The 17,102-nt window shown below is 48.3% G+C and overlaps 1 protein-coding gene across 2 annotated transcripts in view; it reads right to left on the minus strand.

Annotated features, from left to right (window-relative positions):
• tax1bp1b (Tax1 (human T-cell leukemia virus type I) binding protein 1b) overlaps window positions 1–17,102 on the minus strand; it is a 38,344-nt gene that overhangs the window by 2,091 nt on the left and 19,151 nt on the right. The window contains exons 12-16 of one of the 2 annotated variants that reach the window (XM_055904344.1): window positions 11,007–11,132; window positions 9,946–10,032; window positions 7,479–7,665; window positions 5,237–5,397; window positions 2,360–2,448 (exon numbers count right to left, since the gene is read on the minus strand). In XM_055904344.1, coding sequence (XP_055760319.1) covers window positions 2,360–2,448; window positions 5,237–5,397; window positions 7,479–7,665; window positions 9,946–10,032; window positions 11,007–11,132 — 650 coding nt within the window. The remainder of the gene's footprint in view (window positions 1–2,359; window positions 2,449–5,236; window positions 5,398–7,478; window positions 7,666–9,945; window positions 10,033–11,006; window positions 11,133–17,102) is intronic. The other variant, XM_055904345.1, reaches the window with a different exon arrangement.

Here is a 17,102-nt window from a genome sequence, read left to right on the forward strand (position 1 = left end):
GAGAGCAACAGGGAGAGAAGGTATTGAGAGAGCAACAGGGAGAGAAGGTATTGAGAGAGCAACAGAGAGAAGGTATTGAGAGAGCAACAGAGAGAGAAGGTATTGAGAGAGCAACAGGGAGAGAAGGTATTGAGAGAGCAACAGAGAGAAGGTATTGAGAGAGCAACAGAGAGAAGGTATTGAGAGAGCAACAGAGAGAAGGTATTGAGAGAGCAACAGAGAGAAGGTATTGAGAGAGCAACAGGGAGAGAAGGTATTGAGAGAGCAACAGGGAGAGAAGGTATTGAGAGAGCAACAGGGAGAGAAGGTATTGAGAGAGCAACAGGGAGAGAAGGTATTGAGAGAGCAACAGGGAGAGAAGGTATTGAGAGAGCAACAGGGAGAGAAAGTATTGAGAGAGCAACAGGGAGAGAAGGTATTGAGAGAGCAACAGAGAGAAAGTATTGAGAGAGCAACAGAGAGAAGGTATTGAGAGAGCAACAGAGAGAGAAGGTATTGAGAGAGCAACAGAGAGAAGGTATTGAGAGAGCAACAGAGAGAGAAGGTATTGAGAGAGCAACAGAGAGAAGGTATTGAGAGAGCAACAGGGAGAGAAGGTATTGAGAAGGTATTGAGAGAGCAACAGGGAGAGAAGGTATTGCGAGAGCAACAGAGAGAGAAGGTATTGCGAGAGCAACAGAGAGAGAAGGTATTGAGAAGGTATTGAGAGAGCAACAGGGAGAGAAGGTATTGCGAGAGCAACAGGGAGAGAAGGTATTGCGAGAGCAACAGGGAGAGAAGGTATTGCGAGAGCAACAGAGAGAGAAGGTATTGAGAAGGTATTGAGAGAGCAACAGGGAGAGAAGGTATTGAGAAGGTATTGCGAGAGCAACAGGGAGAGAAGGTATTGCGAGAGCAACAGGGAGAGAAGGTATTGCGAGAGCAACAGGGAGAGAAGGTATTGCGAGAGCAACAGGGAGAGAAGGTATTGAGAGAGCAACAGAGAGAGAAGGTATTGAGAGAGCAACAGGGAGAGAAGGTATTGAGAGAGCAACAGGGAGAGAAGGTATTGAGAGAGCAACAGGGAGAGAAGGTATTGAGAGAGCAACAGAGAGAGACGGTATTGAGAGAGAAAGTATTGAGAGAGCAACAGAGAGAGAAGGTATTGAGAGAGCAACAGGGAGAGAAGGTATTGAGAGAGCAACAGGGAGAGAAGGTATTGAGAGAGCAACAGGGAGAGGTATTGCGAGAGCAACAGGGAGAGAAGGTATTGCGAGAGCAACAGGGAGAGAAGGTATTGAGAGAGCAACAGGGAGAGACGGTATTGAGAGAGCAACAGAGAGAGACGGTATTGAGAGAGCAACAGAGAGAGGTATTGAGAGAGCAACAGGGAGAGACGGTATTGAGAGAGCAACAGGGAGAGACGGTATTGAGAGAGCAACAGGGAGAGAAGGTATTGAGAGAGCAACAGGGAGAGAAGGTATTGAGAGAGCAACAGAGAGAGACGGTATTGAGAGAGCAACAGGGAGAGACGGTATTGAGACAGCAACAGAGAGAGGTATTGAGAGAGCAACAGAGAGAGAAGGTATTGAGAGAGCAACAGAGAGAGAAGGTATTGAGAGAGCAACAGAGAGAGACGGTATTGAGAGAGCAACAGAGAGAGACGGTATTGAGAGAGCAACAGAGAGAGGTATTGAGAGAGCAACAGGGAGAGACGGTATTGAGAGAGCAACAGGGAGAGACGGTATTGAGAGAGCAACAGGGAGAGAAGGTATTGAGACAGCAACAGAGAGAGAAGGTATTGAGAGAGCAACAGAGAGAGAAGGTATTGAGAGAGCAACAGAGAGAGAAGGTATTGAGAGAGAAGGTATTGAGAGAGCAACAGAGAGAGAAGGTATTGAGACAGCAACAGAGAGAGGTATTGAGAGAGCAACAGGGAGAGAAGGTATTGAGAGAGCAACAGAGAGAGAAGGTATTAAGAGAGCAACAGAGAGAAGGTATTGAGAGAGCAACAGAGAGAAGGTATTGAGAGAGCAACAGAGAGAGAAGGTATTGAGAGGGTGTTGTGTTAATGAGCAGCCAAGTGATGATGTTGGCAGAGGGAGCAGAGCAGGACAGCTAACAGGCTAATAAAGACCATCTGTCAGGGGGTCTACTCTGCGTGGGTGGGCCACTAGCTGGGCCACTCATGTTAACACCTACATTTCAGAACAAAGACTTTACACAGGTTGGAGCTGGGAAGCTGCTGTGCTGGGGTGAGAGACCAATTTCAATGCATTTTGGGGAGCTCAGGCCTTCAATGTGTGTGTGTGTGTGTGTGTGTGTGTGTGTGTGTGTGTGTGTGTGTGTGTGTGTGTGTGTGTGTGTGTGTGTGTGTTACCTGGACTCGAAGCCAAGGGGAGTCTGTCCATCATTTAAGAATGGGCTGTGGGGTTCAGTAGTTGCTGCAGGCTGTTCATTGGCATTGCCCTGTGGTGGAGGGTAGAAAACTACTTCAGAAATAATCCTCCCACTGTGTATGATGCAACATATTGTGGAGTGAACCTCAGTGGAGGCTGGTGTCACTTAAATCAGAGAACAGCTGTAACGGCTGGAATAAAGGTAACAGTATCAAATCAAACATGCTTTCATAACGTACACTTTATTCAACTCCAGTTATTACTAGGAGCCTCCCCTCACCAGCCTCCTCTGGTCTAGCTTTAAGGCAGACTAGCTGACTACCGTGGTTGTTTTCAGACTAGCTGACTACCGTGGTTGTTTTCAGACTAGCGTTGTTGTTGTCAGACTAGCTGACTACCGGTGTTGTTTTCAGACTAGCTGACTAGCGTTGTTGTTGTCAGACTAGCTGACTACCGTGGTTGTTTTCAGACTAGCTGACTACCGGTTGTTGTTTTCAGACTAGCTGACTACCGGTGTTGTTGTCAGACTAGCTGACTACCGGTTGTTGTTTTCAGACTAGCTGACTACCGTGGTTGTTTTCAGACTAGCTGACTACCGGTTGTTGTTTTCAGACTAGCTGACTACCGTGGTTGTTTTCAGACTAGCTGACTACCGGTTGTTGTTTTCAGACTAGCTGACTACCGGTGTTGTTGTCAGACTAGCTGACTACCGGTTGTTGTTTTCAGACTAGCTGACTACCGTGGTTGTTTTCAGACTAGCTGACTACCGGTTGTTGTTGTCAGACTAGCTGACTACCGTGGTTGTTTTCAGACTAGCTGACTACCGGTTGTTGTTGTCAGACTAGCTGACTACCGTGGTTGTTTTCAGACTAGCTGACTACCGGTTGTTGTTTTCAGACTAGCTGACTACCGGTGTTGTTTTCAGACTAGATGACTACCGGTTGTTGTTTTCAGACTAGCTGACTACCGGTTGTTGTTTTCAGACTAGCTGACTATCGTTGTTGTTTTCAGACTAGCTGACTACCGTGGTTGTTTTCAGACTAGCTGACTACCGTGGTTGTTTTCAGACTAGCTGACTACCGTTGTTGTTTTCAGACTAGCTGACTACCGTGGTTGTTTTCAGACTAGCTGACTACCGTGGTTGTTTTCAGACTAGCTGACTACCGTGGTTGTTTTCAGACTAGCTGACTACCGTTGTTGTTTTCAGACTAGCTGACTACCGTGGTTGTTTTCAGACTAGCTGACTACCGGTGTTGTTTTCAGACTAGATGACTACCGGTTGTTGTTTTCAGACTAGCTGACTACCGTTGTTGTTTTCAGACTAGCTGACTACCGTGGTTGACTACCGTGGTTGTTTTCAGACTAGCTAACTACCGTGGTTGTTTTCAGACTAGCTGACTACCGTTGTTGTTTTCAGACTAGATGACTACCGGTTGTTGTTTTCAGACTAGCTGACTACTGTGGTTGTTTTCAGACTAGCTGACTACTGTGGTTGTTTTCAGACTAGATGACTACCGGTTGTTGTTTTCAGACTAGCTGACTACCGTTGTTTTCAGACTAGCTGACTACCGTGGTTGTTTTCAGACTAGCTGACTACTGTGGTTGTTTCCAGACTAGCTGACTACCGTGGTTGTTTTCAGACTAGCTGACTACCGTGGTTGTTTCCAGACTAGCTGACTACCGTGGTTGTTTTCAGACTAGCTGACTACCGTGGTTGTTTTCAGACTAGCTGACTACCGTGGTTGTTTTCAGACTAGCTGACTACCGTGGTTGTTTTCAGACTAGCTGACTACCGTGGTTGTTTCCAGACTAGCTGACTACCGTGGTTGTTTCCAGACTAGCTGACTAGCGTGGTTGTTTCCAGACTAGCTGACTACCGTGGTTGTTTTCAGACTAGCTGACTACCGTGGTTGTTTCCAGACTAGCTGACTACCGTGGTTGTTTTCAGACTAGCTGACTACTGTGGTTGTTTCCAGACTAGCTGACTACCGTGGTTGTTTTCAGACTAGCTGACTACCGTGGTTGTTTTCAGACTAGCTGACTACCGTGGTTGTTTCCAGACTAGCTGACTACCGTGGTTGTTTCCAGACTAGCTGACTAGCGTGGTTGTTTCCAGACTAGCTGACTAGCGTGGTTGTTTTCAGACTAGCTGACTACCGTGGTTGTTTCCAGACTAGCTGACTACTGTGGTTGTTTTCAGACTAGCTGACTACCGTGGTTGTTTCCAGACTAGCTGACTAGCGTGGTTGTTTTCAGACTAGCTGACTACCGTGGTTGTTTCCAGACTAGCTGACTACCGTGGTTGTTTCCAGACTAGCTGACTACCGTGGTTGTTTCCAGACTAGCTGACTACCGTGGTTGTTTTCAGACTAGCTGACTACCGTGGTTGTTTTCAGACTAGCTGACTACCGTGGTTGTTTTCAGACTAGCTGACTACCGTGGTTGTTTTCAGACTAGCTGACTACCGTGGTTGTTTTCAGACTAGCTGACTACCGTTGTTGTTTTCAGACTAGCTGACTAGCGTGGTTGTTTTCAGACTAGCTGACTACCGTTGTTGTTTTCAGACTAGCTGACTACCGTGGTTGTTTTCAGACTAGCTGACTACCGTGGTTGTTTTCAGACTAGCTGACTACTGTGGTTGTTTTCAGACTAGCTGACTACCGTGGTTGTTTTCAGACTAGCTGACTACCGTGGTTGTTTTCAGACTAGCTGACTACCGTGGTTGTTTTCAGACTAGCTGACTACCGTGGTTGTTTTCAGACTAGCTGACTACCGTGGTTGTTTTCAGACTAGCTGACTACCGTGGTTGTTTTCAGACTAGCTGACTACCGTGGTTGTTTTCAGACTAGCTGACTCACATTGTTGTTGTTGTTCTGCTGCTCCTCTGGGTCCTCCAGGCCGTCGGGCCGGCTGAGGTTGCGTGCTGGCTGGATGCAGACCACGTTACTATCCCAGGAGGGGGGGCCCACAGGGGGAAGGCGGGGAAGCAGGTCATCAGAGAACTCCCCGTCCGCTCCGTCTAGAGTGATGGAGAAGAGAGGGTCAAAAGGAATGTAAGCATATTAAGGTTGACAAAATCCGCTTTCTCAAAATTCCCAGAATTCCCAGTTGGATGATTCTCAGAATCAGGAAATCCAGGAATCCTTCAGCCAGGATTGCTGGAAAACCTGGGAAAGTTACCGGCATTTCTATATCCTATGTAAGCATATTGAATCATTTCAGGTACAAGGTACAATAAATTACACATGAAATGAATAGCAATTGAATGAATGTGAATTGAGTTAGAAGGGAAATAGATATGTATGCAAGGGACAACACGGGAGCCACCAACCTCTCATATTAAACAGGTGGAGTAGGGTTAGTAAGGGGAGGGGACCAACCTCTCATATTAAACTGAGGTGGAGTAGGGTTAGTAAGGAGGGGGGGGGACCAACCTCTCATATTAAACTGAGGTGGAGTAGGGTTAGTAAGGGGGAGGGGGGGACAACCTCTCATATTAAACTGAAATGTGACTGAGGTGGAGTAGGGTTAGTAAGGGGGGGGGGGGGACAACCTCTCATATTAAACTGAGGTGGAGTAGGGTTAGTAAGGGGGGGGGGGGGGGGGACAACCTCTCATATTAAACTGAAATGTGACTGAGGTGGAGTAGGGTTAGTAAGGGGGGGGGGCAACCTCTCATATTAAACTGAAATGTGACTGAGGTGGAGTAGGGTTAGTAAGGGGGGGACCAACCTCTCATATTAAACTGAGGTGGAGTAGGGTTAGTAAGGGGGGGGGACAACCTCTCATATTAAACTGAGGTGGAGTAGGGTTAGTAAGGGGGGGGGACAACCTCTCATATTAAACTGAAATGTGACTGAGGTGGAGTAGGGTTAGTAAGGGGGAGGGACAACCTCTCATATTAAACTGAAATGTGACTGAGGTGGAGTAGGGTTAGTAAGGGGGGGGGACCAACCTCTCATATTAAACTGAAATGTGACTGAGGACGGAGTAGGGTTAGTAAGGGTGGGGGACAATCTCTCATATTAAACTGAGGTGGAGTAGGGTTAGTAAGGGGGGGGGACAACCTCTCATATTAAACTGAGGTGGAGTAGGGTTAGTAAGGGGGGGGACAACCTCTGATATTAAACTGAAATGTGACTGAGGTGGAGTAGGGTTAGTAAGGGGGGGACCAACCTCTCATATTAAACTGAGGTGGAGTAGGGTTAGTAAGGGGGGGGGACAACCTCTCATATTAAACTGAGGTGGAGTAGGGTTAGTAAGGGGGGGGGACAACCTCTCATATTAAACTGAAATGTGACTGAGGTGGAGTAGGGTTAGTAAGGGGGGGGACCAACCTCTCATATTAAACTGAATTGTGACTGAGGTGGAGTAGGGTTAGTAAGGGGGGGGGGGCAACCTCTCATATTAAACTGAGGTGGAGTAGGGTTAGTAAGGGGGGGGGACAACCTCTCATATTAAACTGAGGTGGAGTAGGGTTAGTAAGGGGGGGGACCAACCTCTCATATTAAACTGAAATGTGACTGAGGTGGAGTAGGGTTAGTAAGGGGAGGGGGACAACCTCTCATATTAAACTGAGGTGGAGTAGGGTTAGTAAGGGGGGGGGGGGACAACCTCTCATATTAAACTGAAATGTGACTGAGGTGGAGTAGGGTTAGTAAGGGGGGGGGAGGGACAACCTCTCATATTAAACTGAGGTGGAGTAGGGTTAGTAAGGGGAGGGGGGACAACCTCTCATATTAAACTGAAATGTGACTGAGGTGGAGTAGGGTTAGTAAGGGGGGGGGGGGGGGGACAACCTCTCATATTAAACTGAAATGTGACTGAGGTGGAGTAGGGTTAGTAAGGGGGGGGGACCAACCTCTCATATTAAACTGAATTGTGACTGAGGTGGAGTAGGGTTAGTAAGGGGGGGGGGGGGGGACAACCTCTCATATTTAACTGAGGTGGGGTAGGGTTAGTAAGGGGGGGACAACCTCTCATATTAAACTGAAATGTGACTGAGGTGGAGTAGGGTTAGTAAGGGGGGGGACAACCTCTCATATTAAACTGAATTGTGACTGAGGTGGAGTAGGGTTAGTAAGGGGAGGGGGGACCAACCTCTTGCGTCTGAGGTGGAGTAGGGGTTCCCAAAGTGCAGCTGTGTGGGGCTCTGGGGGACCAGCAGTGGAGTGGGGGCATCCTGGGGGTAGGGCAGGGGATACTGCAGGAACACAGACTGAATTCTTATCTCCTCTGACACTACAGCCTCCGTCTTCCTACCAGCACCATCGGTCTTCTGGAGATCCTGGTGGGGACAGACAAGACAACAGACACTATTACATTATTATAGATTTAGGATTGGAAAGAGAATCTTTTATAATAACTGATCTTGTATTTTCTCTAACAGAATTGTGCAATCTTGTGGAGGAAATGTATTCATATATTGTAAATATGATCTTTTGATGCTAAGAAGTACCACGTCTGAAACGTCACTCAAAGTGTAGCTGGTCCTGGGAAGAAAACACAGACACCATGCCCGGACCAGACGCGCACGATCACGACACCCAAGTTGAAATATCAAAACAAACTCTGAACCAATTATATTCATTTGGGGACAGGTCGAAAAGCATTAAACATTTATGCCAATTTAGCTAGCTAGCTTGCTGTTGCTAGCTAATTTGTCCTGGGATATAAACATTGAGTTGTTATTTTACCTGAAATGCACAAGGTCCTCTACTCTGACAATTAATCCACACATAAAACAGTCAACCGAATAGTTTCTAGTCATCTCTCCTCCTTTTTCTTCTTTGGACCTTATATGGCGATTGGCATCTAACTTTCCTAATAAGGTGACCGACTGACCTCAGTTCATCTTTCAATCACCCACGTGGGTATAACCAATGAGGAGATGGCAAATGGATATATGCTTCTATAAACCAATGAGGAGATGGGAGAGGCAGGACTTCCACCGCGTTCAGCGTCACAAATAGAACTGACTTCTATTTTAGTGCTTGGCAATGCAGACGCTCCTTGGCGCGTGCGAGCAGTGTGGGTGCAATTATTGAATAACATGTATGTGTACATTTATTTTGCAACGCTCGGTGTGGTCAGCGTGTTAGCCAGCTACAGATCTAACTTCAGCTACATTTCTAACTTCAGCTACATTTCTATGTCCCTCCTCTCCAGGAGAGTCAATACTGGCCACAACCTCCTCACAGCAGCTCCTAGAACTATGGTCGCTCTCCCTCCGCTCGGTCCCTCCCTGTCCCTCCCTCCCTCCGCTCGGTCCCTCCCTGTCCCTCCCTCCCTCCGCTCGGTCCCCTCCGCTCCCTCCCTCCCCCCGCTCCCTCCCTCCGCTCGGTCCCTCCCGCTCCCTCCCTCCCTCCGATCGGTCCCTCCCGCTCCCTCCCTCCCTCCCTCCGATCGGTCCCTCCCGCTCCCTCCCTCCCTCCCTCCGATCGGTCCCTCCCGCTCCCTCCCTCCCTCCCTCCGATCGGTCCCTCCCGCTCCCTCCCTCCCTCCCTCCGATCGGTCCCTCCCGCTCCCTCCCTCCCTCCCTCCGATCGGTCCCTCCCGCTCCCTCCCTCCCTCCCTCCGATCGGTCCCTCCCGCTCCCTCCCTCCCTCCCTCCGATCGGTCCCTCCCGCTCCCTCCCTCCCTCCGATCGGTCCCTCCCGCTCCCTCCCTCCCTCCGATCGGTCCCTCCCGCTCCCTCCCTCCCTCCGATCGGTCCCTCCCGCTCCCTCCCTCCGCTCGGTCCATCCCTCCGCTCCCTCCCTCCGCTCGGTCCATCCCTCCGCTCGGTCCCTCCGCTCGGTCCATCCCTCCGCTCCCTCCGCTCGGTCCCTCCCTCTCCCTCCATCGGTCTCTCACTCCCTTCCTCCGCTCAGTCGCTCCCTCCCTCAGCTCGGTCCCTCCCTCAGCTCGGTCCCTCCCTCTCCCTTCATCGGTCTCTCGCTCCCTCCCTCAGCTCGGTCCCTCTCCCTTCATCGGTCTCTCGCTCGGTCCCTCTCCCTTCATTGGTCTCTCGCTCCATCACTCGCTCGCTCCATCCCGCTCTCGCTCCCTCCACTCCAATCCCTCCCTCCCGCTCGGTCCCTCCCCCCGGCCCCTCCCTCCCTCGGTCCCCCTCTCTCTCTCTCTCCCCTGTCTCTCTCTCTCCCTCACAAACAGTTTAATTAGTCATTCATTAAAAAAAGAATATCCTCTCATTTTCAAAGGCAATGGAAGGTTTGTGTTTTACTGGAAGTTTGAACCAGACGCCAATTTAATTGACAGTCTCAACCTCAAATTGGGTCGTTTTGTTGCTCTTAGTGACGAATGTGTACGCGAGCGAGCTACCCTTCAGCAGTTTCCCGGGCCCAATGTGGACTTCTCTGTGGTCCAGAGTAATTGAATGGAAAATAAGAAGTCACTTTGCTTTACTTCACCAATTAGAGATGTGTTAAAACCCAGCCAGATTAGGATAGGGGAAAATTGCTGCTCCTTTTGGGTGTTTTTAGTTCAGAGAGAAGTCTAGAATAGAGGGAAATTAAAGCTATAGTGTGGTGTTGCTCTACTTACTAACTTCCACAACTATACTAACCTCCTCAAGTCTCTCCTTGTCCTTCATCAGAGCGGCCAGAGTGTCCTTCAGTTCTTTCAGCGCACGACCCTTCTCAGCCACCTGACTCTGTAGGAGGGAGACAGTCAGGAGACATGGAGGAGACAGTCAGGAGACATGGAGGAGACATCAATTTAAGATTATGGGTGTTGAGAAATCTTCCACAGAGACACTGAACATATCCGCGCTGAGCTGAACAAAGCCAACTCATGCATTAGTCAGGCAACAGGAGTCCTCAGAGTCCAACCCCGTCCCTGGCTATCTCCGTGGGTGTGCCCCAAACCGCACACTATTCTCTATATAGTGCACTACTGTTGTTCAAAGCCCTATGGGCCCTGGTCTAGGGCACTATATAAGGATAGGGTCCCATTTGGGACATCTTCAGAGTCCGAATCTGGCGGTCTCCAGAACTCCCATAAACAGTAATAAAGCCTTCATCTGAACAGGCTCTGCCCATCAACACAACTGTCCCTGGAGTTGGCCTTCAACTGGAGTGATATCTATTTATCTGCTCTGATTCTAGCCTGGTCCCAGACCTGTGTGTGCTTTGGCATGACTATGATAAGTCAGAGGAAATGGCTACATCACATCCAGATCTGGGACCAGGCTATATCATGGCATGACAATGATAGGGAGAGGAGGTTGGATAAAACATTCTGATCTGGGACCAGGCTTCTCATCACTTGAACTATCTAGCTCTCCAGGACTGGAGTAGGAGAGTCCTGCTCTACACTGACCTGGTAGTGATTCTCCTAGCCTGGTCCCAGACCTGTCTGCAAGCCTGCTCTACACTGACCGGGTAGTGATTCTCCTAGCCTGGTCCCAGACCTGTCTGTAACCCTGCTCTACACTGACCGGGTAGTGATTCTCCTAGCCTGATCCCAGACCTGTCAGTTTTGGGTTTGAGGAAACAGAAGCTCAACTGACCTTATATGATCCTCCTCTGGTGATCTCAGATCTGTGTACTGCTCTACATAGTCTCCAATGTACCTGGTAGTGGTCTTCCTCAGCTGATCTCAGACCTGTCTGTAGTACTGCTCTACCTTATAGCGGTCCTCCTCGGCTGCCAGCTGCAGCTTCAGGCTGCCGTTGGTCTTCAGCTGCTCCTTCAGCTTCACCTCCATCTTGGCCAGCTCATCAGCAAACATGCAGCTACGCTCCTTCTCCTCCTAGATAGACAACACTCTGGTCACAACATGTAGCTACTCTCCTTCTCCTAGATAGACAACACTCTGGTCACAACATGTAGCTACTCTCCTTCTCCTCCTAGAGAGACAACACTCTGGTCACAACATGTAGCTACTCTCCTTCTCCTAGAGAGACAACACTCTGGTCACAACATGTAGCTACTCTCCTTCTCCTAGAGAGACAACACTCTGGTCACAACATGTAGCTACTCTCCTTCTCCTCCTAGAGAGACAACACTCTGGTCACAACATGTAGCTACTCTCCTTCTCCTCCTAGAGAGACAACACTCTGGTCACAACATGTAGCTACTCTCCTTCTCCTCCTAGAGAGACAACACTCTGGTCACAACATGTATCTACTCTCCTTCTCCTCCTAGAGAGACAACACTCTGGTCACAACATGTAGCTACTCTCCTTCTCCTCCTAGAGAGACAACACTCTGGTCACAACATGTAGCTACTCTCCTTCTCCTCCTAGAGAGACAACACTCTGGTCACAACATGTATCTACTCTCCTTCTCCTCCTAGAGACAACAACACTCTGGTCACAACATGTAGCTACTCTCCTTCTCCTCCTAGAGAGACAACAACACTCTGGTCACAACATGTAGCTACTCTCCTTCTCCTCCTAGAGAGACAACACTCTGGTCACAACATGTAGCTACTCTCCTTCTCCTCCTAGAGAGACAACACTCTGGTCACAACATGTATCTACTCTCCTTCTCCTCCTAGAGAGACAACACTCTGGTCACAACATGTATCTACTCTCCTTCTCCTCCTAGAGAGACAACAACACTCTGGTCACAACATGTATCTACTCTCCTTCTCCTCCTAGAGAGACAACAACACTCTGGTCACAACATGTATCTACTCTCCTTCTCCTCCTAGAGAGACAACACTCTGGTCACAACATGTAGCTACTCTCCTTCTCCTCCTAGAAAGACAACACTCTGGTCACAACATGTATCTACTCTCCTTCTCCTCCTAGAGAGACAACACTCTGGTCACAACATGTATCTACTCTCCTTCTCCTCCTAGAGAGACAACAACACTCTAGTCACAACATGTATCTACTCTCCTTCTCCTCCTAGAGAGACAACACTCTGGTCACAACATGTAGCTACTCTCCTTCTCCTCCTAGAGAGACAACACTCTGGTCACAACATGTAGCTACTCTCCTTCTCCTCCTAGAGAGACAACAACACTCTAGTCACAACATGTAGCTACTCTCCTTCTCCTCCTAGAGAGACAACAACACTCTGGTCACAACATGTATCTACTCTCCTTCTCCTCCTAGAGAGACAACAACACTCTGGTCACAACATGTATCTACTCTCCTTCTCCTCCTAGAGAGACAACAACACTCTGGTCACAACATGTAGCTACTCTCCTTCTCCTCCTAGAGAGACAACACTCTGGTCACAACATGTAGCTACTCTCCTTCTCCTCCTAGAGAGACAACAACACTCTGGTCACAACATGTAGCTACTCTCCTTCTCCTCCTAGAGAGACAACAACACTCTGGTCACAACATGCAGCTACTGTCCTTCTCCTCCTAGAGAGACAACACTCTAGTCACAACATGTAGCTACTCTCCTTCTCCTCCTAGAGAGACAACAACACTCTGGTCACAACATGTAGCTACTCTCCTTCTCCTCCTAGAGAGACAACAACACTCTGGTCACAACATGTAGCTACTCTCCTTCTCCTCCTAGAGACAACACTCTGGTCACAACATGTAGCTACTCTCCTCCTCCTAGAGAGACAACAACACTCTAGTCACAACATGTAGCTACTCTCCTTCTCCTCCTAGAGAGACAACAACACTCTGGTCACAACATGTAGCTACTCTCCTTCTCCTCCTAGAGAGACAACACTCTGGTCACAACATGTAGCTACTCTCCTTCTCCTCCTAGAGAGACAACACTCTGGTCACAACATGTATCTACTCTCCTTCTCCTCCTAGAGAGACAACAACACTCTGGTCACAACATGTATCTACTCTCCTTCTCCTCCTAGAGAGACAACAACACTCTGGTCACAACATGTAGCTACTCTCCTTCTCCTCCTAGAGAGACAACAACACTCTGGTCACAACATGTAGCTACTCTCCTTCTCCTCCTAGAGAGACAACACTCTGGTCACAACATGTATCTACTCTCCTTCTCCTCCTAGAGAGACAACACTCTGGTCACAACATGTAGCTACTCTCCTTCTCCTCCTAGAGACAACAACACTCTGGTCACAACATGTAGCTACTCTCCTTCTCCTCCTAGAGAGACAACAACACTCTGGTCACAACATGTAGCTACGCTCCTTCTCCTCCTAGAGAGACAAAACTCTGGTCACAACATGTAGCTACTCTCCTTCTCCTCCTAGAGAGACAACAACACTCTGGTCACAACATGTAGCTACTCTCCTTCTCCTCCTAGAGAGACAACAACACTCTGGTCACAACATGTAGCTACTCTCCTTCTCCTAGAGAGACAACACTCTGGTCACAACATGTAGCTACTCTCCTTCTCCTCCTAGAGAGACAACACTCTGGTCACAACATGTAGCTACTCTCCTTCTCCTCCTAGAGAGACAACACTCTGGACACAACATGTAGCTACTCTCCTTCTCCTCCTAGAGAGACAACAACACTCTGGTCACAACATGTATCTACTCTCCTTCTCCTCCTAGAGAGACAACAACACTCTGGTCACAACATGTATCTACTCTCCTTCTCCTCCTAGAGAGACAACACTCTGGTCACAACATGTATCTACTCTCCTTCTCCTCCTAGAGAGACAACAACACTCTGGTCACAACATGTATCTACTCTCCTTCTCCTCCTAGAGAGACAACACTCTGGTCACAACATGTAGCTACTCTCCTTCTCCTCCTAGAGAGACAACAACACTCTGGTCACAACATGTAGCTACTCTCCTTCTCCTCCTAGAGAGACAACAACACTCTGGTCACAACATGCAGCTACTGTCCTTCTCCTCCTAGAGAGACAACACTCTAGTCACAACATGTAGCTACTCTCCTTCTCCTCCTAGAGAGACAACAACACTCTGGTCACAACATGTAGCTACTCTCCTTCTCCTCCTAGAGAGACAACAACACTCTGGTCACAACATGTAGCTACTCTCCTTCTCCTCCTAGAGACAACACTCTGGTCACAACATGTAGCTACTCTCCTCCTCCTAGAGAGACAACAACACTCTAGTCACAACATGTAGCTACTCTCCTTCTCCTCCTAGAGAGACAACAACACTCTGGTCACAACATGTAGCTACTCTCCTTCTCCTCCTAGAGAGACAACACTCTGGTCACAACATGTAGCTACTCTCCTTCTCCTCCTAGAGACAACAACACTCTAGTCACAACATGTAGCTACTCTCCTTCTCCTCCTAGAGAGACAACACTCTGGTCACAACATGTAGCTACTCTCCTTCTCCTCCTAGAGAGACGACACTCTGGTCACAACATGTATCTACTCTCCTTCTCCTCCTAGAGAGACAACAACACTCTGGTCACAACATGTATCTACTCTCCTTCTCCTCCTAGAGAGACAACACTCTGGTCACAACATGTAGCTACTCTCCTTCTCCTCCTAGAGAGACAACACTCTGGTCACAACATGTATCTACTCTCCTTCTCCTCCTAGAGAGACAACAACACTCTGGTCACAACATGTATCTACTCTCCTTCTCCTCCTAGAGAGACAACAACACTCTGGTCACAACATGTAGCTACTCTCCTTCTCCTCCTAGAGAGACAACAACACTCTGGTCACAACATGTAGCTACTCTCCTTCTCCTCCTAGAGAGACAACACTCTGGTCACAACATGTAGCTACTCTCCTTCTCCTCCTAGAGAGACAACACTCTGGTCACAACATGTAGCTACTCTCCTTCTCCTCCTAGAGAGACAATACTCTGGTCACAACATGTAGCTACTCTCCTTCTCCTCCTAGAGAGACAACACTCTGGTCACAACATGTATCTACTCTCCTTCTCCTAGAGAGACAACACTCTGGTCACAACATGTAGCTACTCTCCTTCTCCTCCTAGAGACAACAACACTCTGGTCACAACATGTAGCTACTCTCCTTCTCCTCCTAGAGAGACAACAACACTCTGGTCACAACATGTAGCTACTCTCCTTCTCCTAGAGAGACAACACTCTGGTCACAACATGTAGCTACTCTCCTTCTCCTAGAGAGACAACACACATCTACTCTCCTTCTCCTCCTAGAGAGACAACACTCTGGTCACAACATGTAGCTACACTCCTTCTCCTCCTAGAGACAACAACACTCTGGTCACAACATGTAGCTACTCTCCTTCTCCTCCTAGAGAGACAACACTCTGGTCACAACATGTAGCTACTCTCCTTCTCCTCCTAGAGAGACAACACTCTGGTCACAACATGTAGCTACTCTCCTTCTCCTCCTAGAGAGACAACAACACTCTGGTCACAACATGTAGCTACTCTCCTTCTCCTCCTAGAGAGACAACAACACTCTGGTCACAACATGTAGCTACTCTCCTTCTCCTCCTAGAGAGACAACAACACTCTGGTCACAACATGTAGCTACTCTCCTTCTCCTCCTAGAGACAACAACACTCTGGTCACAACATGTAGCTACTCTCCTTCTCCTCCTAGAGACAACAACACTCTGGTCACAACATGTAGCTACTCTCCTTCTCCTCCTAGAGAGACAACACTCTAGTCACAACATGTAGCTACTCTCCTTCTCCTCCTAGATAGACAACACTCTGGTCACAACATGTAGCTACTCTCCTTCTCCTCCTAGAGAGACAACACTCTAGTCACAACATGTAGCTACTCTCCTTCTCCTCCTAGAGAGACAACACTCTGGTCACAACATGTAGCTACTCTCCTTCTCCTCCTAGAGACAACACTCTGGTCACAACATGTAGCTACTCTCCTTCTCCTCCTAGAGAGACAACACTCTGGTCACAACATGTAGCTACTCTCCTTCTCCTCCTAGAGACAACACTCTGGTCACAACATGTAGCTACTCTCCTTCTCCTCCTAGAGAGACAACACTCTGGTCACAACATGTATCTACTCTCCTTCTCCTAGAGAGACAACACTCTGGTCACAACATGTATCTACTCTCCTTCTCCTCCTAGAGAGACAACACTCTGGTCACAACATGTAGCTACTCTCCTTCTCCTCCTAGAGAGACAACAACACTCTGGTCACAACATGTAGCTACTCTCCTCCTCCTCCTAGAGAGACAACACTCTGGTCACAACATGTAGCTACTCTCCTTCTCCTCCTAGAGAGACAACACTCTGGTCACAACATGTATCTACTCTCCTTCTCCTCCTAGAGAGACAACAACACTCTGGTCACAACATGTAGCTACTCTCCTCCTCCTCCTAGAGAGACAACACTCTGGTCACAACATGTAGCTACTCTCCTTCTCCTCCTAGAGAGACAACAACACTCTAGTCACAACATGTATCTACTCTCCTTCTCCTCCTAGAGAGACAACACTCTGGTCACAACATGTAGCTACTCTCCTTCTCCTCCTAGAGAGACAACACTCTGGTCACAACATGTAGCTACTCTCCTTCTCCTCCTAGAGAGACAACACTCTGGTCACAACATGTAGCTACTCTCCTTCTCCTCCTAGAGAGACAACAACACTCTGGTCACAACATGTATCTACTCTCCTTCTCCTCCTAGAGAGACAACAACACTCTGGTCACAACATGCAGCTACTCTCCTTCTCCTAGAGAGACAACACTCTGGTCACCGACTGTTCCTATTCAAACCAGAACCTCTTCAAAGTGAGGAAAAACTGTCACGGTATCACCTTTGGGGAAACAGTGGTCTCTTTCTACATTTTATGATAGATATATTTTTAGATTGATTTGTTGCTCTGGTCGACTATGCAATAACTGGTGACAATATGATGAGGAAC

Source organism: Salvelinus fontinalis, chromosome 38, assembly GCF_029448725.1.
Source record: "Salvelinus fontinalis isolate EN_2023a chromosome 38, ASM2944872v1, whole genome shotgun sequence".
NCBI classification, from domain to species: domain Eukaryota; kingdom Metazoa; phylum Chordata; class Actinopteri; order Salmoniformes; family Salmonidae; genus Salvelinus; species Salvelinus fontinalis.